General features: G+C 44.3%; 1 protein-coding gene across 4 annotated transcripts in view; it reads right to left on the reverse strand.

Moving 5' to 3' along the window:
• Positions 1-4132: 4132 nt before the first annotated feature.
• JMJD1C (jumonji domain containing 1C) overlaps positions 4133-24719 on the reverse strand; it is a 226752-nt gene continuing 206165 nt past the window's right edge. For all 4 annotated transcript variants that reach the window (XM_056796028.1, XM_056796005.1, XM_056796014.1 and 1 more), the window contains 7 exons: positions 24200-24290; positions 23345-23475; positions 22737-22859; positions 12837-12976; positions 9946-10122; positions 5447-5578; positions 4133-5304 (listed from right to left, as the gene is read on the reverse strand). In XM_056796028.1, coding sequence (XP_056652006.1) covers positions 5215-5304; positions 5447-5578; positions 9946-10122; positions 12837-12976; positions 22737-22859; positions 23345-23475; positions 24200-24290 — 884 coding nt within the window. In that variant the 3' untranslated portion in view covers positions 4133-5214. The remainder of the gene's footprint in view (positions 5305-5446; positions 5579-9945; positions 10123-12836; positions 12977-22736; positions 22860-23344; positions 23476-24199; positions 24291-24719) is intronic.

A 24719-nucleotide genomic window follows, 5' to 3' on the forward strand; every position in this document is an offset into this window, starting at 1 on the left:
CCCCTCTTTAGGCACATGGAGGACAGGAGGCCCAGAGGCCCGGATTGCCCAGCAGCCATGGAGCGGACCTGTGGGCCAGAAAAGAAGCCAGCAGCGCTGCCCTGGCCAGGGCTCCACGCCCCACACCCGGGACCCAGTCGCGACAGGCGGCCGAGGGGATGGGAGGCTGCTGTGTGGGGGGTGGGAGGAGGCCCAAGAAAGGACCCAGGAACAGGCTCGGCCTTTGTCCTGCTGTGCGTGTGTCTTCAGAGGCAGAATCTGCTTCCGGCCCCAGCTCCAGGCCCGAGTTATCTTGGGCCCCGGGCTCTGGGCCTCAGCTCCGAGGGGCAACAAAGGCAGGACTCTGAGGCTTAGCTGGGAGGCCGCAGCTGGCCACCCTGCTCGCAAGGCCCTTCTTGGCTCCTTCACAGAGGAGCCATTGAGAGTGGCTGAAGTCAGCTGTGAAAACTTTCGGGGCCAAGAGTTTGGAAAAGCAGTGTAGAGGATGGAGGAGTAACCACGAAAGTCCTCTCCAACCAAGAGTAAAATATTGCCACAAAACGAATACAGGAGTGAAAGAACCAACAGAGACTGGGGGAAACAACCTTCCAAAAAAGAAAACCCCAAAAGGTGGGCAGAGATCATCTGGGGAACGAGGGAGGAGCGAGCCAAGAGCAAAGCCGCAGCCCCCCTCCCCGCCCCCCCCACTGAACCACACATCTGCTGTCCCAGGTTCTGAACATAATCCCAAACTAAGTCAGACCCTGAGATCCTGCTGGGCAAATAGAGGTCTAAGTCAACTAACACCCCTTGAAATTGCAAACCTGTGGAGAAGTCCCAGCCCAGGGCAATCTGGGCCAAAGGGGGCTGATCCAGGTGGGCCTAGAGTGAAATCAGGAATCCCATTCTGGGCTTGGGGTGAGGGCACTGTTCTCAAGGTGAGCTCCCTCATCTTTTCCCCCAAAACTAAGGGTAGCAATCAAGGGGTAGCCTGATTGAATTAAGAACTTGAGACCCAAAGTCTGGAGCCTAAGCCTGGGGCTAGAATGTGATCAGCACCTGACCTGATGAGATCCAAAGCCTACTCCCAAGCCTGGGGAAAGTCAGCTATCAGCATCTCAAGAGTCAATTGAATCATCAGGGGGAGGGGGCTCTCAGAGCCCTCAGCCCCCAGGCCATCTGGTACACAACCCAGATAACATCAAGGAAGGACTGAAGTTTCAGAGGGTACCCCAACTCCCCAGAAAACAGAGCCTACCTATAATTGGACAGGAAAAATGAGCAAACAACCAAAAGAGCACCTAACTAAAGACTTTTTATGGAGGCAAAGAGCATGGGACAGACACAGAAGGAAATAGCGAAAGCAAAAAAAAAACCAAAACACACCCAAAGTACAAAAGAAAAATATGGATTGGACACAGGTTCTGGAAGAGCTCAAAAAAGACTTCAAAAACCAATTATTAGAGGTAGAGGAAAAGTGGAGAAGAGAAATGAAAGTATAGTATAGTACTAGTCTCTCGGTAACCAAGGATGACGATTGTCTTTGTGTGCTTTCATCTGTGATGTAGATGAGCATGCACAAAGACACTTGTGTGTGAAGGAGATTTAAGTGGAAAAGTCGATGCACAGAGACAGTCCCACTCTCTCTGCGTTGGAAGCCTGGGTCCAGTGGCACGAAAAGTCGTTGCACCTGGAGACTTCCTCAGCTGCATTGGATGGCCCTGTTGTCCTTGGTGCTCCATCACACCCTGAGCACTCCACAGTGCTTTGCTGCGTCGCCCTCTCAGCCGTTGAACCTTCTTGTTGGTTTCTCTCGTCTATTCGGCCGAAGCAGTCTTCACATGCTGGGTGAGCAAAGCCCTGGTTCACCAGGGGTCCACAACCCGATGACTACCCTCACGAGGTTTAGCCGGCCTGTCGAAGCCGTTGCCCGGGGTGTGGCCGCTGCCGCATGCTAGCAGCTACTAGGATCCACAAGTGAGAGCTGGGTGTCAGGTGAGGGTCAAAGGTTGGAGAGCTGCCCTAAAAGGGCACAGCAAGCCCTCCATACCAGAGATACTACTCCTCCCTAAGTGATGTAAGAAGAAATGGGCCAATTAAAAAGGAGAACCAGACTTACAGGAAAATCAGGTTTTAAAAATCAGAATTGACCATCTAGAAACAAATAATTTCATAAGAAATCAAGAAACAATAAAGCAGAATCAAAGTAATGAAAAAAAAAGAGGAAAACATGAAAGATCTTATTGAAAAAACTGACCTAGAAAACAGATCTAGGAGAATCTGAGAATGATTGGAAAAAGCAGTGTCTATGGCACTTGTACAGTGAACCTGCTGACTTTTTCTCCCTTTGCTTGAGTCAACCAATGATTTCTAAGAAGATCCTAGTGCCCCCCCCCCCCCCCCAACCCCAGCCCTGGCCTTGGGTCCTGCCTTGTCCACACTTAAACCTTGAAGGCCCAGAGGCAAGTCACTTCCCTCTCAATTGGGGAAAGGAGGGCCCTGCCTGGACCTTGTCCTCAGGAGAGCCCTGGGTCTTCCTGGTGGCTCTCCCTCATGCCTGAGGCTCTTGGACGGATGGGGAAGCGTAAAGGCCACTGAGCCACATGCCCCATTGGCCCAGAAATGCCATTCCAGGAAGATGACACCTTCCTGCCAGCCCTGAGCCGAGCTCTTGAGAATGAGCTTTGGTGCCATTCCTGCTGGGATCACTCCATGTGTGAAAGGAGTTCACTGGAAAAGAGGGACCTGGCGCAAGAGAGGAGGGTGCAGTTTTGTTCTCAGGATGGGCCACCGGCTGGGCTGAGAAAGTGTTTGTTTGGTTGGTGCCTACTGCATCCTCCTGAGGGCGTCTGGTTTTGGGGCCCAATTGGGAGAAGCGTGGAACCGATTGGATCTTGCTGGCCGGCTCTCTTCTTCCCAAGAGCCTTTCAGGGAGGAGGCTGAACTCTCAGCCAAGTGGTCAAGTTGAAGCCCGCAGACAGACTAGGGTAGCAGGCCAAGCCTAGAAGCAAAATCCAGAGGTGGGAGCTTACTCAGGCAGCCTGGCCCCAGGTGCCGGACGGCCGTCTCCAGCCTCCTCTAGTTTGGGGGACTTGTTACTGTGGTTCTGTGCACACAAGCTGCAGGCAGCCTTCATCTCCCCTCTCCAAAGGCCCCTCCGACAACTGGTGAGGGCCTGCCAGGGGCCCTTGTCGCGGCTCCCTTAGGTGCTGGAGCCCAAGGGCACCTTCTTTGTAACAGGCAGGGCCAGAAAACGGCGCCCCCTGTGCCTCGAGAAGCGATGAGGCCTGCTCCTGCACCCTATGAAGTCGATTAAAATGGTCCTTGTTAAAGCAGAGGGAGGGGAAGCATTTGAAAAGCAACACCATGATTCGGGAGAAGAGTTAGCCTTAAATGAAGTCAAATTTTTCACTTTTGTCTTAGAATTGGAAGGGACTTGCCCAGGGTCACCCAGCTATCCAGGGAATATGAGATCAAATTCAAACTTGGGCCCTCCCATTGTGGACTTTATTTCTAGCCAAGCACCACCCCTCTTCCCTTGCGGCAGCCGGCCGGCTCCCAAAGGTGAGTGTGTAGCATTCATTTTCTTGGATGACTCCTCTACAGACCAGCCAATCTCCATATTTTATAGACGAAAAAAGGGCCTGGAGGTCCCCGGCCAGCAGAGCCAGCTCCGGGGAACACGGAGCACCTTTAAGGGGCTGCCTTGGTCTGGGGGAAGAGCACCCACAGACGTATCAAGAGTGCAGTGACTGAGCAGGGCTCTGTGTGCACAGGCTGTCATACAACCTTTAGGAGCCCAAATCGCTCCTGACGGCCTGGCCGAGGCGGCGGGCCGGACAGCGGGCCAGGCCGGGAGCCCTACCCTGCCTCTTCGTGCTCACGGAGGTGGCTCCGAGCTCGTACGGTCTGGAGTGCCGAGGCTACTACGCCGACGTGGAGCTTGGTTGAGGGCAGGGTGGCCATTCCCACGGGGGGACACAGGCCCCGGGAAAGCCTCGGTGCTGTCGCTACAAGCCCACAGGGCAGGGAGCGAGCTGGTCCAGAGATCAGATCAGAACGTGGAGCAGCCCCGCAAGGCTCTTGGGCTATAGATCTTTTTCCCCTTCTCTGATGACTGGTTTTCTTAAGAGAAATTAAAACACTAATCAAATACTTTAAGATTCTATTTTATTCTCACATAGCAATGTTTTGATAATTTAGAAATGACTCCTTTGCCAATTAAAGTTTCCCCATAGATTAAGGAAAAAAAAAGGCAAAATGAACCATATTCTTCATCGTGTATACAAATGGGCGACCAGTCCCGGCTCCAAGACTGTCTGAAGGTTCACAAGAAAAGCAGGGAGGGCAAAGCTATGGAAATGCAAGCACAGCCCAGTCTCGAGAAGGCCCGTTCCACCATTCAGGGCACAGACTGGAGAAACGGACAGCAAGCCGACATTTGATAAAGTCATTTTAATGGAAAATGTAAAACCCCTTTCAACTTCAATGTACAAAGCCATGTGTAACACTTGCACTTTTTTTTTAACAAATAAAGCAAGCCAATGTTTTAAAAAAATACATCATTGAATGTATATATGTATATATTTACATAGCATATTAAGTTTAATATTAAGCTTTAAAAGTTCCACATAAATTTTACCAAAATGAGACAATTTTAAATAAATTACACCTTTTGAAAATGTTTAATTGTACACTGAATAGCTTCAATAAAGTATTGAAGTGTCTGTCTTTAATATCTACTTTATATACTTTGTATTTTACAAACTTTACATTTATTTGGCAGTAAATTTCAGATTATGACATGACCGCTGTGCGATTCAGCAATTTCCCAAATGCAGGCAATAGCTGGTGTTTGTGTACTACTCTCACAGTAACTGTCTCAATGTAGTGAAAAATATCAGTTATTTTAGCAAACTGTACAAGATCACATTTACATCTGATCAACAATATAGCATAGAATTTTGGTTTTTTTTTTTTTTCAAAAATAAATACATCATTTTAAATCTGACATTTTCACAAACTCCATGTACACTATAATACAGAGGTGGCAGCGGAGGGCTGCCTTTGTCTTTAGGACTAACATGAAATCACAGTAGCTGTGACCCGAGGACCCGGACTGCTGTGGCGCCAGTCACCAGCCAACACTCCAAATGCCTTTTCTCGGCCCTGCTGGTCAATGTGCGGACGGATCTTCCCGTGGGGCCCAGGCGCCCCAATCCAATCGAAGGGCACTCAGTTCTCTTCTAGATCCTCCATTTCGTCTTCACGGATCTTCAGAGCTCTCACCATTTCTTTGACTGCGTGGTACAAGATATTTTTGACCTGAAAGAGATGTTGGAATTCCAGTCACTTCTAATTGCTAAGTGAATCAGAGGAGGGGGAGATGGGGGGCCCAGGGGAGCTTGTTTCATGGGGCTCCACTGGCTGTCCTCACAGCTCTAAAGGGGCCGACCCCGGCGTTTACCTGTAGTTTATCATCATAGTTGATTTCTTCCTTCAGCAGCCTCAGTTCCTGGGTTAAGTGAAATGATTGTACGAGATGTTCTGGAGACACAAAGTCTTCAGTCACCTGAATGCAGCTGTGGAAGTTCTGCACCTGCCCCCAAGAGAAAACATCAGATTGTAAGAAAAGTCCTTTGCTTGGGGACCTCCGAGGCAGAAGGAGGCCTCCTTTTTCCTCGAGCTTCATGGCTTGGGGGAGCCGCGAAGCCAGGTGAACATCAAGCAGTGGTCTGTGGCTGACTTGGCCCAGAGGGATCGTTTGGAACACGAGCGCCCTCAAAGGGAAGGAGGGGAGAAGGCCACAGAGAATCTCCTTGTTCAAGGTGAACCAGGCAGGAAGACCTGAGCTTCAAACCCAAGCCTTTTCCAAGTTCAAATTCAATGGTCCTTGACTATCCAAAGCAACCTTGGGGAAGCCTCCATTGCCTTACTGAAAATGTAACTGGGTATCTGAATTCTGAATCTCGGGGAAGCAAGATGGAAGTTGAAGGAAGGAGACAACCAGCCAAACACCATGGTGGCACATCTCCAGTCTTTTTTGAACTCAAGCACATCCCTAACTGCCCTGGGACCAATCTTTTTGCTAACTTGTTCTTCAGTGACTTCTTGGTGTACTTCCCCTCCCCCTTTGGCTTATTGGCCATTCCATGTTCATTAAGGTTTCTACCCAAGGACGGGAAGGTTCAAGAGGAAGAACCCGCTTTTAGCAGTTGCAGTGACAAGCCTGACAATGGCCCATAGCGAGCGAGGATGTCCTTCCCTCAAGACTAGCTACTCTTTTGGCCTGCTTCTAGTGAGTGGTGAGAGGCATCTTCCCCAACAGGACTGGCCTTCTTCTTTTAGGTCTTTAGTCAAGGGAACAATTGCTTCTCAGATTAGTCTGCTCCCACCTAAAGGATTTTCCATTTGGACTCGGGCCACTGTCATCAAATAAGCACTTAGTAAACACCTACTATGTTCCAGGAACTGTATTAAGGGAAGGGGATTAGTCCCTTCTCTTGGATGTTAAGGATGGAAAGGATGTTAGAAATCATCAAGAGGGAAAACCTCATAGAAGGGATGCTTTTAGGTGAGACTCAAAGGAAGCCAGGGAATCCCTGTTCAAGCATGAAGCTCTAGGCTCTATGCATTCTAAGTGTTTTCTCTTATTGCTCTCAATTGTTAAAGATGGGGGGAGGTGGGGGTGGAGAGCGCCCTGAGATTGGCTTTCACTTTCCTTCTAGTTATTTCAAGGAGTACTGCTGAGATTCAGAGAAAATGAAATTCTAACTCCCTGGAGGAAAACCAAAAAGAAAATCTGGAGAGAGGGAGAAAGGAAGCAAAGACGGAAAGTGTGTGTATGAGTGTGCAGAAAGAAGGGGATACCGAGAAATGAGCTCAACAGAACAACGAGGTGCTGTTCCCGCCAGTGTGGCCAGGCAGCATTCCTCCTTCCAGGCTTGTAACCACTCAAAAGGATCATTAAGAAACTTCTGAGTGAGGTCCTTTAACCTGCTCTGAGTTCTAGAAGAAACTGCTTTTCTTATGAATTAAGTTTCTTTTTCTAGAAACCAGAACCTAACTTGGGAGAAAGTAGGCAAAAAAAAGGAAGGCAGGAGCTGTTCTCTGCCTGTCTGTGCCCTCATGGGCATCACAGAGTCCAGTGGGTGAAGGGAGTGCACGTGGCCATCACCAGAGGAGCCCTGCGTTCCCATATCGGCAACTTCCATACTTATTTTGACTGAAAGTGTTTCAAGCTCACGATCAGTGATAGGAGATGAAGTTTTCTAGGCTTCTATGTCCTCCTCGTGTTCTTTTCTCATCTTTCAGTTGTAGCCTGTTCATTCCTAACTTAAAGAACCAGCATGAATGAAGAACAGGGGTCATGTTACCATAGAGGCATGGCTTTAAGAAAGACAATCTTTAGCTTTCTCAGAAGCCCAAGACTTAATCATTTTAAACATAACTTTTAAACCCTCACCTCCTGTCTTAGAATTGATATTAAGTATTGGTTCAAGGGCAGGAAGGGCTGGGCAATGGGGATGAAGTGACTTGTCCAGGGTCACCCAGTTAGTATCTAAGGCCAAATTTGAAAACAGGCTTGTTCTCCTCTAGGCCTGGCTCTATCCACTGAGTCACCAGCTGTGGTGGGACGTCAATGTGCCGGGTTAGCTCTATTCCTCACGCACCAGGCAGAGAGGGAAATACAGTGGGTATTGCTTGCGTGGTCTGACAGAGTCATGGCTGGCCATGTGGCTGTGTAGAACTATTCTCCATTCCTAGTGGAGTTATTCTGGACTTGCAGCACTTTCCAAGGCAAGCAGAGGCTGAGGCTGAGCCTGCCTTTCTTTAGAAGAGTGGCAGAATAGTGTTTCCTCCCTTTCTGCTCACCTTCCCACCAGGCTCTCTAGCATGGCCAGGAAAGCCCTGACTCTTCCTGTCTCCATCTTAAAAGGTAAAATCCCACATTGAACAGTTCTTTTTAAGGCTCAAGGAATGGTAGACTTTAAAAAAAAAAACCCAAAGACATAATAAACTCTTTAATATCTTTTGGAAAGAATGAGAATTCAGCTATCAAGCTCCTCTGAAGACACTTGGGACTGTTCCATGGAGGCCCTTCACAAAATGCATTTCTAAACGCTAGAACCACGTTACCAAAGTAGAAGGGCCTTGATTTAGGAAAACTGGATCTAAGACAGTTCAGACTTCAAATTTAAGAGGCCCTAGGGTATAGTGGAATGACAACATTGACCTCTCATCAAAGGCTCTGGATTCAAATTCCATCAGTGGTGCTTAAGAATTTTCTCATCTGTCAAATGGACTAGAGGGCCTCTGAGGTTCAGCCCTAGATCTGACTCGAGGATTCCTAAATGTATGAAAGGGCACAGGGCAGGAATCCAGAGATATTAGAGAATCTGAACGGACAGGACCTTAGGGACTCATGAACCGACTCGAGTTCAGTTCTTGGGCCCAAAGGCGGAACACCAGAGTGAGGACTCCAACCAGGCCGCATTATGCCTCTGCTAGATACTGGGAATGTGGCTCACCAGTTTTCAAAACTAACGGCAGAGAAACAGTCCCCGAAGCCACTGTCAATTGTGGATAAATGAAAAATTATCGCCTTTTCCGTTCTTTTCTTGCAGCAACACAATGAGTTCATCTGTCCCAAGGCCCGCGGGCAGTGGTCCTCGACCTCTCTAATGCCGGGACCCCGCACTACAGTTCCTCGTGTTGCGGCGACCCCAAACCAAAACATGATTCTGGCGGCTACTTCAAAACTAATTTTGCTACAGTTATGATTCGGAATGTAAAGGCCCGCTGCGCATTCTGGATTCTCATTGCTGCCAAGTGAGGGGCTGAGAACCGCTGCCCTCGGGTTTAGATTTGATAACTGCGCTGTGAATGACAGGTGAGAGTGTAACTCGTCAGGGCAAATGTGATCATTCATCTCAGTGACGCCACATGACCTTTAAATGGGAAGCAGCAATGACACTGTTGGAATCATTTCTGTCCAGTCTCTCTCTCACCACATCTGGGGCCAGAAAGCCTCGACCACAAACCGCTCTCGGTTGGTCTGTGCCTGCATCTTGGAAGAAGCCAGCCAGCCTAACAAGTAGGGTCTCAAAATCATCCGGGAAATATGGCCTTGCAGGACTGACAACACAAATGGGACATCCCAACCCTCTGTACCTGCTGAGGGCTTCAGGTCCTTCATCCTTCCCAGGGACCAGCTGCTCTGGGACATCTTTTCGGACTTAAACAAATGTCATGCAGTCAAGCTCCAGACAGCAGGTGGCTGATTAAGGAGAGCTGTGGAGTTCCTCACCTGTGCAATATAATGCCAGCATCCTTGGTCTGGAAGCTGGCACTACCTGAGTGTGCTTAAGAATATCTACCCCTGGGGCAGCTGGGCAGCTCAGTGGATTGAGAGCCAAGCCTAGAGACGGGAGGTCCTGGGTTCAAATCTGACCTCAGACACTTCCCAGCTATGTGACCCTGGGCAAAGTCACTTGACCCCCATTGCCTAGCCCTCACTGCTCTTCTTGACTCCAAGATGGATGGTAAGGGTTTAAAAAAAAGAAAAAGAATATCTACCCCTGCCTATTCCTGGTGGGTCACCTACAGTTTGCACTGCAGGGCCAGTATCTGCTCTTTGCATTTTCATTTCTTGGCTTTCATGTTCCATAGGCACTGAGCAACTAGATTTGGTCCCATTAATCTCTGTCTTGCTTTCTTCTTGCAATCTTAATGTATGAATGAATTCCATGATGGAATTTCTTTCAGCTTCTCAGGAATTAAGCCAGGGAAAAATTCAATCAATTCTCAGCCATGAAGATGGTCAACTGTCAGTAGTTCTTGGAAGTATGAATAATTATTAGGATGACCCTGAAAAAAACACGTGTGCAGGCAAAGATCCATATGATCTATATAGAAGTTCACTCAGAAACAGGCATAAGAAATGAGGTTTTATTTAATTTTTACCTGATGAAGTGCACCAGCTGGTAAGATAATTGCATCACCAAGAAACTGGACAACAGTGCATGTTTTAACTCCATATTCTTCAAGCAGTCTTTGGCGGAGTTTTTTGTTCACATACCAACTCTGGTCACGAATTGGGTCATGCTCTGGTAGAACTTCAAGGCCTTGTTCTTTTGCAATCTAGAAAGTGGTATAATATATGGATCACATATTCAATTTAAGAGGCTGAGGTGAACCAACTAATTTGTCTTTAAAGCAACAATAATATGTTTGCAAAGTCTTGAGAAACATTTTGTATCAAGTTAAAAAGAGGATCTGATTAGAGTTCAAACAAAGAAATGATAGACCCAATTAAGCCTAACGAAGACAACGCATTCCCTAACTCCCTCTGCTCTGGTGTCCTGCCCATTGGATTCATTGTCTAGGTCTCTGGACAAAGCAACCCACTAAAAATAGGTTCCCTTCACCAAAACTGATGCCTTAAACACACCGTTCTCTAAACGAGTCATCATCGCGTTATGTAGCTGGCCTGTGGCACTAATGTTCTAACACCAGAAGAGTTGTTCCTATTTTAGCTGATACCTTTCACCAACTAATGGAGTTTGTATCCTTTAATTTAAAATGCACACAAATGAATACAGAAGACATCAATCACGGCTGCAGTGGATACACTTTTGGATGACACTAGGACTCCAAAGCCATTTACCATAGTTGTAGAAGGTCTGTGTCAGTGGAGGTTGGGAGTTTTTGGACACCAGCGGAACCAGAGATCCTTCCAAGGGTGGAAGATGACTGCCACTGGGTCTAGGATGGCGGCAGAACTAGAGATTTATCAGCGACAAACCTCTCAGATGAGGCACATTAGAATGTTATCACGATTAGAGAGAGGGAGAAAGTAAGAGAGCGAGCAAAAGGAAGGTTTGGACTAATCCTCTGCAAAGGTGACATTTAGAAACAAATCGGTCTGTTTCTTTACTTTCTGTCTTTTAGTATCTTAGGTCAAGGTACTTTTATATCTTCAGTCCAGTGGCGTATTTTCCTAGCTGTGTGGGGTAACCAAACTCAGTCTCCTCAGAAGGATCCCCTTCCCCCCTTACTCTTACTGTGTTTTGACTTCTAAAACCACTTACTAATATTATTCTATTGAATTTTGATGTATTTAGTTACATATTTCCCAATGACACTTTATTTGGCTCAACAAACTTCCTCACCCTTTGGTACCAACACCAATCAGATATAAAGTTAATTGGAATAGACCCCCTGCTGTAGTCAATGAACATTTATTAAGTGCCTACTATGTGCACTGGGCTAAAAGCTTGAAAATACAAAAAGAGGCCAAAGGCTAGCTCTGCCCTGAAAGAGCTTCCAATCACAGAGCCAACATGCAAACACACCTTTACAAAGCAAGCTCTGGACAGGACAACCAGGAAATCATGCCTAGAATGGCCCTGGGATGAGGAGGGCTGGGGAAAGCTCCATGGACAAGGCAGGATTCTGGCTGGGACTTGAAGGAAGGAACAGAAAATGCATGAGCTGAGAGGTGGAGAGTCTTGTTGGAGGAACTGCTGGGAGGTCAGTGTTGGTGGATTAACCCAGGACAGTATAAGGATGCTAGAAAGGAAGGACTCTGAATGTAAGCCAGAGAACTTTATATTTGACCCTGGAGGTACCGGGGAGCCAGTGGAGTATGAGTGTGCACACGTGTGCAGAACCTTTGCTTTTGGAAAATCGCTTCAGTGGCGGAATGGGAGTGAACTGTGCCACCCCCCAACTGCTCCAGCCTGAGGGGATGAGGGATGAGGGGAAGAGGAGAGGACGGGCTGAAAGAGATGGTGCAAGGGGGAAACTGGCAGGCCCTGGCACCAGCCTGGCTCTTGGTAGGGAGAGAGAGAACGCTTGGGATACACACCCAAGGGAGCGGGAGGAAAGGAGGAGGCAACAAACATGTCTGCATGTCTCCTGTATGCCAGGCATGGAGCTGGTGCTTTCTACAAATATTATTTCATAACGTTAATGAGTTGTGTGTTTCAGCCGTCTGCTGGGATCAGCAGGGACAGCGGCACAAGAAGCATCACGTCGACAGCGGGTAATGAAATCCTTGGGAGCCGAGGGGATTCCATCGAGAGAGCAGAGGCCCCGGACAGAATCCTGAGGGATGTCTCTGGTCTAGAGTACACGGAACCAAGAGCAACTGTACCCAAAGGCCACAAAGACATTGTTTCCAGGCCAATATGCAGGGTGAAAACACACAAACAAAATAACCTCCTTTCTAGGTTCCTTCCACCAATCCCCATCCAAGGGAAACTTTTTGCTCATCAACAGATTAGCCCATAATGAAGAGGAGATGGGGAGGAGGACCAGAAGAACAACCTCCTTAGGAAGAGACTGCCAATTAAAACCCCAATTCCATAACAGGTAAAGTCAAGAGCAAAAAATGGGTTCAGGCTTTTTTCTTCAAATTTCCAAGCTTCTAATTTTAACTCTTCTTAAAACAATCGAAAAGCTATTTTAAGAAGTACAACCATGTTACAAGAAGTTGTAAAAGAAAATAAAAACAAACTTGAGTCTCTTTCTTGAGACTTGGGTCCCTCATGCTCCCCCAAATCCCTTCTTTTCAGGAAGGGATCCAGACCAATGAGGTCTTCCTCTCTGGACTTTCTCTTTTGCACTCCAGCAGTCTCCTGGCTCAGAAAGCTGTATTCATTCCTTCTCCAAGTGTCTGGTTCCTCCCAGACCTGCCTCTGGATTCTTCCCTCCATGCACCTCCTCCCCTCATCTAACCCCAGCAGAACACCAGCTCCCAGGGGATGGGCCAGCCTCTTGGGCAGAGCTGGGCATGCTAAGTGCTTGCAAACTATCAAAGGGGGACCCCAATGATATGGGCCCTAACGTACCTTCTGAAGAAACTCCCTTATCTTGTCTGCATCCTTGCCTGCATAGATGTGCCATAGAGCACCAGGGGTTTCTGTTGAGTCCTTCAACCTTCTCCTCAAAAGATCATCCAGGTCTTCTTCCTCAAATTTCTTGAGTATTCCTGAAACACAGAGAGGGCTTTCAAGCCTCATGAGACCACAAAGATCAGCTCTATAGCTAGGGTCTGAGGAAGGACACTGCCATGCTGGGGACTATGGAGGGGACTTCAGACCTGGTGGCAAGGCCTCAAACCTGTGGGGCGCAGTGACTGAGCCTCCCTCACCAGAGAAAGGTCAGGGCCCATCCTTCAGCTGGCATGCCTTCACATGCCAGAGAGGAACAGAAATGAAATGGAGATGACTTCTGAGCAAGAACCTTGGGAAAGGGCACTAAACCACCATCGTCCATCTCGGCACAATTGGGTTTTTGGAAAAGTGGGAGTAAAGAAAAGCATGCCTTTTTCTAAAAAGGGCTTTTTCAGGAAACTCCATGAAACCATTGCTAAGTAAGAGTCTGAAGGAAGCAAACACAAGCAGTCCAACAAGCACCCTCCCAATGGAGCTGCCCAGGCCCTGAGGAGTGAAGAGCCTTGGAGCCATAGGGGACCCTTGCACCCAGAACTCCTGGTTGGGCACTCTCTCCATTAAAGCAGTAACACAGACATTTAGAGCTGGGTTTGTCTCTACACATATGGCCCAAGCCTCTTATTTTACAGATGAGACTCCAGAGAAGCCTGTCTGCCTGCCTAAAAGCCCCTCCTGGGGGCATCCTTTTTGCTACTATTGCCTGGCATAGAGCATCTATCCCCTAATGCTGACTGACTGGCCAAGAGCATGTGCCCGAGGGAGGAGTGCCCGTTCTCGTGGTCTCCGGCAATTCTCAAATATTCAGGCTTGCAGTGATCTAGCCAGAACAGGAACGTTCTCCAGATTACGAGTCAGGCCTTGAGCACAAATCCCACGGAGGAGTCCCTAACTCTCACTCAGCAGTTAGAGCCATCCCGGCTCCTCCTCTCAGCTGAGTGTGGGCAGCTCCACGGGGCCCAAAGGTGAGGGGGCAGATGTTGGAGGCCAGGGCCTCTTGCTGTTCCTGCTGGAGTACACGGAGCCTCCTGGGCATAATACATACCTCAGGGTGTCCAGGGAGCTCTCATTAAGAGGACCAACTAGGCAGCAAGTATTGGGAATACAAAGAAAGGTAAGTCCCTACATTCTAGGAGCCCCGGCTGGAATGGGGAAAACACATACAAGCCAGGCCATGTAAGATCTGCTGGTACAAGAGGGAGGTAAGCAAGGAAGGAGGGTACCAGCCATCAGGCACGAGAGGCCTCTGTGGAAGGAAGCCAGGGAGACTAGTGAGCAGAGATAAAGAGGGGAACAACCCAGGGAGCAAGTGTAGCACTGGGCGATGCCAGAACCCCTCCTGCTCCAAACCTCTAGGAGAGTCACTACATGTCTTCAAGCCAAATGCCAAGTATTACAAGCACTTGAGACAGGCTCGGAGAAGCTGAGAGAAACATCAGGCTGTTCCCAGGAAGGGCACGCTCTTTCCAGCACATTCCCCTAGTTATCTGCATCCTCCACAACCTTGTGAGAAAGGTAGGCATTACCAGGGCAAAGGCATCACCAATCCCTCAACCTTGGTGGGGAGGGAGGGCCCCTTAACTAGGCTGCAAGTAGCACCAGAGCATTGGTCCAAGGAGGCCAAGTGTTTTTTTGTGGCATTTAAATGCAGCAAGTAGGAGCTCAGAGAGACACTTCTTGGTGGTGTGGAACATGTAACAATCAGTTAGCATTTATATATTGATTTCAAGATTTGCAAAGTGCTTAATGGACATCTCAGCTGACCCTCACAAGAACTTTATGAGGGAGACGCTGTTATTATGCCCACGAGACGGATGAGGAAACTGAGTAGACAGGCTAAATGACCTGTGCAGGGTCACACAGCTGGTTTCTAAGACCAGATTTTAACTTGCATCTTGCTTTAATTCTACTTAAAAAAAAAAAAAAGTGAAATATCCTCTGTTAATCATACCTGTCATTTCAAAGGGGGATTCCCTGTATCCCATGAGATGGCTTAGTCAACTTTTAAGTGTAAAAGGCCTTATTTGATATGAGAAAAGAAGGTGCTGACCAGAATGACTGATACAGTGAAAATATTTAGCAAATCCCACACAAGCATGTTAGAAGGGAAGGAGAATGTCTTCTGTCTGGAGTTCTGGAGTTGCAATCGCTTGAAGAAAGTAAAACCTTCTGATTTTGTCTTTCCAGAAATGAAGCACCAGATGTAGTTCATTTGATTACCTATGTAACACAGGTTGTTGAAACTGAGCCTCTGTGGGCACAGAGTAGTTGTTCTAGTCCTAGCCCCAGAGAAATTCCCCTTGGGGGGAAGAGAGGGGGCCTAAGGTGTTCACACTTGACCCAGAAGAAGCAGGGGGCTTTAGGGTGGTCACAGAGATCTACAGCAGCCAGCACTTCCTGCTGGGGGACTGAAGACAAATGAGAATCTCACAAAGGGAGAAAGGGCTTGTAGTTAAGAGAAAAACAATGGCTTTAGCAGTTAGAAATTGCAACAACTGTAGCAAAGAAAAAGATCTGTAGCTGGAATCCTGAAGGACTCACTTCAAAAAGGAGATCCAGAAGAAGTTAAAACAACTTCATCCAGAACCCCGAAAAGGTAAACACCCAGATCCTCATTTTAAATGTCATCAAAGGTACACAGGAGAGGCTTTCATATTATATACTGTTTAGTCATAAAATCAGTAGGTAGGGCCAAGCCACAGGTTAAGCACATACCTGTGATATTTTAGGCCCTTGTCTAAGCACCCAGGGACACCACAAGGGCCAGAAACAAAACAAAAACAGAACACAGTTCCTTCCCTCCAGAAGCAGTCTACTGGGGAAGACAACACCAAGGGAGTTCTGTCTGAATAAGCCAGATATAGGGTAAATTAGAGGTAATCTCAGAAGGAAGATGGGACCTGAGCTCAGAAACGGAAGAAGGGACTGGGTGTTAAAGGGCTCCAGCAGGCAACAGACGAGTTTGCTGAATAGGCATGGGAAGGCAACGGGGCCAGACTTGAGGCTGGCACACCCCCAGTGTGAGTGAGGGAGGTGAAAACAGAAGGGGGTATCCATGAGGGGTAGGAGAATGAGGAGTTGAAGATGATGGCTAGGTTGCAAGCTGGGTGCCTGGGAAGAGGATGGTGTCTACAATGCTTACACAAGAGTCTGCAGTATCAACAGACACATGATGTCTCTATTTTGGCCCGACAAGAAACTCTTCTCAGTTTATAAAATTGAGATTTGAACTCTAGACTTCAATCCCCACAAGCCCTTGCTCCACTTCCCGAAAATGTTTTGTAATCTCACGGGAATTCTCAGGTGGGCCGAGATCAAAAAGGGATTTAACCTGATTACAAAGGCTTTTGAGTCTCTTCTCTCCTTTTGGACTTCCATTTTGGGGCAGATGTGGCTCTTTCCATAATGTAGGCGAGGTCTTGTCTAGGCCTCTGGCCTAGGCACATATTTTTTCTTATTTGTATATTCTTAAATCCTTAATCCTTAATAAACCTCATAAAAAATATAATAATACTTGCAGAGAGAAACTAATTTCTACCTGCCTCAGTCTCCCCATATTCCTAAATTTTAATCTTTACAGTGTTAAGGACTTTTCCTTGTCCTGTTAGTGCTAGCCTCTGGGGCTTTATACAGAGACCGTCTAAGCCCTCCTTCACATTAGCCTTCCAACTCCATCCATTAAGTGACTGACTTAGGTGGCTACTCGCCCAAGTTCTCTAGCTTCTGTTCTTTCTGAAAAATAAGCATGGAGAGCACACAGCATGAAGATTCCCTCAAATATTAAAATTTCTAAATTAATCTGGATCAAACCCCTTTGAGGTCAACCATGTATTTCTACACAGGCAGCTCCTATGGCAGCTTGAAAGGTAACTCGTGGGTTGGTCCTGACAGTAGGATGGAAATCCTAAGACAAGGTAGGTCCTGAGTTGAGAGACTACTGTAGGGAACACCAAGAGGCCTGACTCAAGAATTCTTGATTGAACTGGAAAGATAACATAATGGAATTCAATAAAAAGCTAGATTAAATGCAGGTGAACCTAAGCACCACTTCCAGACTTTGGCTTCTGTATCCCAGACTCAACTCCTGCTTCGCAGACAATCAAGAGTTTTTGGAAATAGTGAGGAGCTGTAGTTTTTTGTTTTTTCTTTTAATCTTTCTCTTTTTTTAAACTCTGGAGTGTGTGAGAGGAAATAAATGCTTGTTAATTGAAAAAATAAAATATGAATCAATGTCAGAGGGAAGTACAATCAGAACAATCTTGAAAGTAATGCAGAGAATTCATTTTGTAACCAAAAATCCTTCTGGAAATGTGTATTTGTTGGATGTTTTTGAAAATCTCTCTAAAAAATCAGTGAAACGGCCATCAAATTAGCACCCGATTTAGAAAGAGGTGATTACATTTACAAAAAAGAGCTGTAGATGATAATATTAAAATAATTTTAATATACAGCAACTCTGCCAATGAAATGGAAAGAAAGAGACTGCTTATTAATCTTACAAAATCAATTCTCATTTATTTTTTAAGACCTAGATATTTCTCTAGAAGAATGTAAAAGGAACTCACTTGCTGTGGATAATATACTTTGCCTTTAAGAACAGTTAAACTAGTCACATGAGAAACAAGGTTTGAATTTGAAAACTAATGTTTTGGCTAAGGGTGAATAAAGAAATCTTTGGCTTATCCAAGAAATACACATTTATTACCATTTACAATATACTATTCACATGAAATGGGGTGTAAACAAAAGGGGCACATCACCTCCAACGAAGAGGAAATTAAGGTAATCATTAAAAATTACTTTGCCCAATTATATGGCAATAAATACACCAATTTAGGTGATATGGATGAATATATACAAAAATACAAACTGCCTAGACTAACAGAAGAAGAAATAGAATTCTTAAATAATCCGTATCAGAAAATGAAATCCAACAAGCCATCAAAGAACTTCCTTAGAAAATATCCCCAGGGCCTGATGGATTCACCAGTGAATTCTATCAAACATTCAAAGAACAGCTAACTCCAATACTATACAAACTATTTGACATAATAAGCAAAGAGGGAATTCTACCAAACTCCTTTTATGACACAAACATGGTACTGATTCCAAAACCAGGCAGGTCAAAAACAGAGAAAGAAAACTATAGACCAATCTCCCTAATGAATATAGATGCAAAAATCTTAAATAGGATACTAGCAAAAAAACTCCAGCAAGTGATCAGAAGGGTCATCTACCATGATCAAGTAGGATTTATACCAGGGATGCAGGGCTGGTTCAATATTAGGAAAACCATCCACATAATTGACCACATCAATAAGCAAACCAACAAGAACCACATGATTATCTCAATAGACGCAGAAAAAGCCTTTGATAAAATACAACACCCATTCCTATTAAAAACACTAGAAAGCATAGGAATAGAAGGGTCGTTCCTAAAAATAATAAACAGTATATATCTAAAACCATCACCTAACATCATCTGCAATGGGGATAAACTAGATGCATTCCCAATAAGATCAGGAGTGAAACAAGGATGCCCATTATCACCTCTACTATTTGACATAGTACTAGAAACACTAGCAGTAGCAATTAGAGAAAAAGAAATTGAAGGCATCAAAATAGGCAAGGAGGAGACCAAGTTATCACTCTTTGCAGATGACATGATGGTCTACTTAAAGAATCCTAGAGATTCAACCAAAAAGCTAATTGAAATAATCAACAACTTTAGCAAAGTTGCAGGATACAAAATAAACCCACATAAGTCATCAGCTTTTCTATATATCTCCAACACAGCTCAGCAGCAAGAACTAGAAAGAGAAATCCCATTCAAAATCACCTTAGACAAAATAAAATACCTAGGAATCTAAATCCTGAGACAAACACAGGAACTATATGAACACAACTACAAAACACTCTCCATACAACTAAAACTAGACTTGAGCAATTGGAAAAACATTAACTGCTCATGGATAGGACGAGCCAATATAATAAAAATGACCATCCTACCCAAACTTATCTATTTAGTGCCATACCCATTGAACTCCCAAAATATTTCTTTACTGATTTAGAAAAAACCATAACAAAGTTCATTTGGAATAACAAAAGATCAAGGATATTACAAAGCAGCGGTCATCAAAACAATTTGGTACTGGATGAGAGACAGAAAGGAGGATCAGTGGAATAGACTGGGGGCAAGTGACCTCAGTAAGACAGTATACGATAAACCCAAAGATCCCAGCTTTTGGGACAAAAATCCACTATTCGATACAAACTGCTGGGAAAATTTGGAAGACCCTGTGGGAGAGATTAGGAATTGATCAACACCTCACACCCTACACCAAGATAAATTCAAAATGGGTGAATGACTTAAACATAAAGAAGGAAACCATAAGTAAATTGGGTAAACACAGAATAGTATACATGTCAGACCTTTGGGAGGGGAAAGACTTTAAAACCAAGCAAGACATAGAAAGAGTCACAAAATGTAAAATTAATAATTTCGACTACATCAAATTAAAAAGCTTTTGCACAAACAAAACCAATGTAACTAAAATCAGAAGGGAAACAACAAATTGGGAAAAAATCTTCATAAAAACCTCTGACAAAGGTTTAATTACTCAAATTTATAAAGAGCTAAATCTATTGTACAAAAATCCAAGCCATTCTCCAATTGATAAATGGGCAAGGGACATGGATAGGCAGTTCTCAGATAAAGAAATCAAAACTATCAAGAAGCACATGAAAAAGTGTTCTAAATCTCTTATAATCAGAGAGATGCAAATCAAAACAACTCTGAGGTATCACCTCACACCTAGCAGATTGGCTAACATGATAGTAAAGGAAAGTAATGAATGCTGGAGGGGATGTGGCAAAGTAGGGACATTAATTCATTGCTGGTGGAGGTGTGAACTGATCCAACCATTCTTGAGGGCAATTTGGAAGTATGCCCAAAGGGCGACAAAAGAATGTCTACCCTTTGATCCAGCCATAGCACTTCTGGGTTTGTACCCCAAAGAGATAATAAGGAAAAAGACTTGTACAAAAATATTCATAGCTGCTCTCTTTGTGGTGGCCAAAAATTGGAAAATGAGGGGATGTCCTTCCATTGGGGAATGGCTGAGCAAATTGTGGTATATGTTGGTGATGGAATACTATTGTGCTCAAAGGAATAATAAAGTGGAGGAGTTCCATGGAGACTGGAACAACCTCCAGGAAGTGATGCAGAGTGAGAGGAGCAGAACCAGGAGAACATTGTACACAGAGACTAATACACTGTGGTATAATCGAATGTAATGGACTTCTCCATTAGGGGCAATGCAGTGATCCAGGACAATTCAGAGGGATCTATGAGAAAGAACACTATCCACATCCAGAGGAAGAACTGTGGGAGTAGAAACGCAGAAGAAAAACAACTGCCCGACTACAGCAGATGAAGGGACATGACAGAGGAGAGACTCTAAACGAACACTCTAATGCAAATACTAACAACATGACAATGGGTTCGAATCAAGAACACGTGATACCCAGTGGAATCACGCATCAGCTATGGGGGGTGGAGGGGAGGAAAAGAAAATGATAATGCTTGGAAATGATCAAATAAAATATTATTAAAAAAAAAAAAAGAAATAGGGTGTAAACACTGTAACTTGGAGACCATGTAAACTTGCTTAGTGGATGAAAAATAAAATGAGAATCATGATACCTTGTATTTTGAGAAACTTAATGTCAAGCACAGTGGATAGAGTGCCAAGCCTGGATTCAAAAGAAGACTGGAGAGGCAAATCTGAACTCACACACTTTCTAACTGTGTGACCCTGGGCAAGTAAGTGACTTAGCCCCGATTACCTAGCTCTTACATCTTAGAATTGATAAATGAATTTCAAAAAGAAGAAACCTTCTTTGAATATTTTGTTATAACTCCAGGGATTTAAAAAAATCAGTTATTTCTGTATGGTTGAGATTTTGTATATTGTTATGATGATAAATTCTAAATATGAGGCGCTTCCCTATCAGCTGCCCTTTCCTCCAAACTCTAAACAAAGTGTCTCTTCTCACAGTCAAGGTCAATTCCTCTTATATGGTCCCTTTATTCCACCTACCTCTTAAGACTACCTCTTCAACTCCTCCTGCTGCATCCTCCCCAATGCTGGTCTCTTGTGATTTACTAGCTTCTCAGGAGTCTACAGATATGCAAAAATCCCACCCAAACTTTTCCATCCCTCCACAAGATATCTTCCTCTCTTTCTCAACCAAACTCCTACAAAAAGCAGTCTAGGTTTGTTGCCTCCATTCTCCCTTCTCTCTCAATTTGCAAACATTTTTGCAATCTAGCCTCCAAGCTCCTTACTAATAGGAAATGCTATCTCTAAAATGTTCACTGATCTCATACATGGCAAACTGGAGTCTTTTCTCAGGCCCCATTCTTTGATCCCCCTTTCCTCCTGCTCCTTTCTTAAGTCTTTTATTGGCTCATCCCACCCTGACCCTGGGGGTGAGCCCCAATTTCTGTGTTGGGCCTTTGATCTCTCTACACTTTCTTAGTGACTTCACTCCATCTACAGGTTTCATGATTAAATAATTTTAAATTCATTTAAAAGACCCAGGCTCAACCTGCATATATGGTTATTTCAAACTTAGTTTTCCTCAAAATTTCTGAATTTCCTATTACTCTTATGGGGGCCACCATCTTGGTCTGTCTGATTCACAAGGCAGTGGGTGGCATCCTCATCTCCTCTCTGATCCCATTAGTTGGCAAATGTTGTTTTGGCTACCCTCTTCTCTCTCATTACAGTCACCACTTTAATGCAACCTTCATTCTGTGGCCTCTTGCCTGGACCATGTGCTGGCCTCCTACTTAGTTTCTGTAGCATTTCTCTCCCCTCTCACCCTCCAAGCTACAGAACTGACTTTCCCTTCAGCATAAAGCTGATGCCTCACCCAGGAGCTCCTGAAAGTTTTTATAACAAAATATCTACACAGTCCACTCCCAGCTACCCACACAACAGGCCTTTGCAATCACCCACCCATCCCTCATGCTTCTGCACTCACTGAAGAGGCACCACTTCCCCACCTCTGTCTTCTGAGACCCCTTACTTTCCTTCCTTCAAGATTCAGCTCAAGGAGCACCAACTCCATAAAGCTTTTGCTGATGATGCCCTGTTGCTTGCGACTACCTTCCCTAGCTGCATCGGGTTAAATTCGTCCAAAGCAGAGTTAGGATGAGAGTCTAGATATCGTAACACATAAGCCAAAGCTGTTTTCTATACAACATGCTATTTTTTTTTTAAAAACCTGACTGCCTGGAGAAATGGTGTCTCCATAAAAATCAATGGGGATTGGTGTTAAAATGAACTAAAATAAATGCCAAATGCTATTTTGCCCAATTATACTCCACTAAGGTGTGAAATGTCCCTTCCTCAAAAATTTTCTTTGCATTCATTGCTGTTAATATGGAAGCTGGGTTTTGATTGGTAGAAGAAAAAGAAAGTCAATACACTGGTGGAAAAACAGGTCTGGAAGTAGATATAGAGACTGGAGTTCATATGGCAATGACTTACTATAAGAATATTAGCAAATCACTTAGTCTTCTAATCTTTGCAATGAGGAGAATATTAATACTCTACTACCTTCTAGTGTTGAGGTCAGGACTACATGAGATAATAAGGTATTTTAAAAACCTAGTTAACCTTCAAGTGCCACACATTCATTTTTACAATTGTTATCAATGGGTGGTTGGGTATATTCAGCCATAAAGCCAAAAAACCTGGGTTCTCCGTTCAAGAAAGGTTTCTGTACCTGATTTTGAGAGGACTCCATTTCCTTTGGCTATGCCAACATAAACTAAAATGTTAACAACATCAGAAACTTCAATATGGAGATTTGTTGTTCCTATATCATGATCCTTAGCAGCAGCCACACCTGTGTTTGAAATAAGATTTGAATTTTATTAAGACCCTTAATTTTTATACCTTTACTCAAGCACAAAAATATAATCCAACAAATCCAGTTCACAGCTACTCAATTATTCACGCATTGGGTCTTATTAAGTCAACATGCACATAAAGGAACACTTGACAACAGAAGATTGAAATTTAAAAAGCATGATATATTCCTTCTACTCCATACATTTGGCTTTCTTCATTATATTTGGTCACAATACACAATTTTGGACATTAACATTAACAGAATAGAAAAATCACGAAATTCTAAGTATGGCAAAAACTCAAAGGCAAGCATTTGTTTTCTAACATTGATACTGAACTAATGATGAATGTAACAAAATTGGGGCAAAGCCATACAACAAAGACATTTATAACATCATATTATTAAATGGAAATCACCAAGGATTTGATTGTATATTTTTGTAAAAGTTACATGACTTTTTGGAAGTGAGGGATACTTACCATAGGCACTACAGAGCCTGGGTCCTAGATCTGGACGAACAAAAAATCCTGGCAAATGGGAGGCCAAATTGAATTTTCCTTCAGGATTACAGTATTCTGGCAGTGGCAGGCTTTTAAACAGATCTTCATATCTGGAAAATTAGAATACTTGAGATTTGTTTGGGAATTTAAAATTTTCAAAGTACTTTCGATCAACGTAGAAGCAAAGAACTCCATGAAAAGAAGGCCTGTATGGAGGCTCATCTTTGTCTTTTCAGGCAACATTTTCCCTTGACTTTGGAAGTCTAAAGGGCAAAAAATTGGTAGAACACAGAGGAGGAAGGATAAAAGAGAATTTTTCTGGATGATCTTTAATCTGATCACACCAATTTGGATTACTAGTCAGTTCCCCCTGAAATCATAACATTAGTAAAATCCAATGAAGCAGCAACAGTGCTTAAAGCCAGGTTTGCGGAGGCAACTAGAAAGCTCAGTGGATTAAAAGTCACGCCTAGAGATGGGAGGTCCTAGGTTCAATCCTGGACTAAGATGCTTCCTAGCTATATGACCCTAGGCAGGTCATTTAACCTCCACTGCCTAGCCCTTACCATTCTTTCTGCCTTGGAACCAATACACAGGATTGATTCTAAGATGAAAGTAAAGGTTTAAAAACAACAGAAAAAATACAACTGAACAATAAGAGGTTTCTGGGAATAATTCCCCTTTGCCTTTATTGAGGCTATCAGAGCAGAGCCTTTTCATTACAGAAGCTGCCTTCTTCCTAAATGCCCTATTGGCAAGAGGTTATCCTACACCTGAAGCCAATCCCAATGTTACCACTAAGCACTAATAAACAAGTTTCATCTGACACGATACCTTGCTGGCATCATAGTTTTGAAGTCTTCTCCTGAAGGGCAATCTTTCAATTTTAAAACAACCGTTTCTCCACTTTTAATTTTTTGCCGTTCTGAAAAGAATGCAGAGATGATAAAAAATGAACTGAGCTGACATTGTTGTTTTCAACACTGAAGAGGGAGGCAGGAGAGACTGAACAAGTTATATTATTACTGTATAGTACTAGGCAATTAGGAACCACAAATGCTTCTTGAGTGTCAGGATCCCTTAATTCTCTAGAGGCATTAACAAAGAGCATTATAGTTCCTTATGATTCTATAAAATCATGACATCACAAATTCTCTTTAGAAGGATTCCCTTAAGCTTTTTACTTATTATGAACAATCAGACAACACATTAATAAAATGACTTATTTCCTGAAATATTTTTTTTTACTTTTATTATTTCATTTGAGGACATAATTTTAATATCATTCCCAACATATAAGTGAAAAAACTAAGGCACAGATCACTCAAATTATTTGGTGAAGAGATGGCATAAG

The sequence above is a fragment of the Monodelphis domestica genome, chromosome 1, assembly GCF_027887165.1.
Source record: "Monodelphis domestica isolate mMonDom1 chromosome 1, mMonDom1.pri, whole genome shotgun sequence".
NCBI lineage: Eukaryota > Metazoa > Chordata > Mammalia > Didelphimorphia > Didelphidae > Monodelphis > Monodelphis domestica.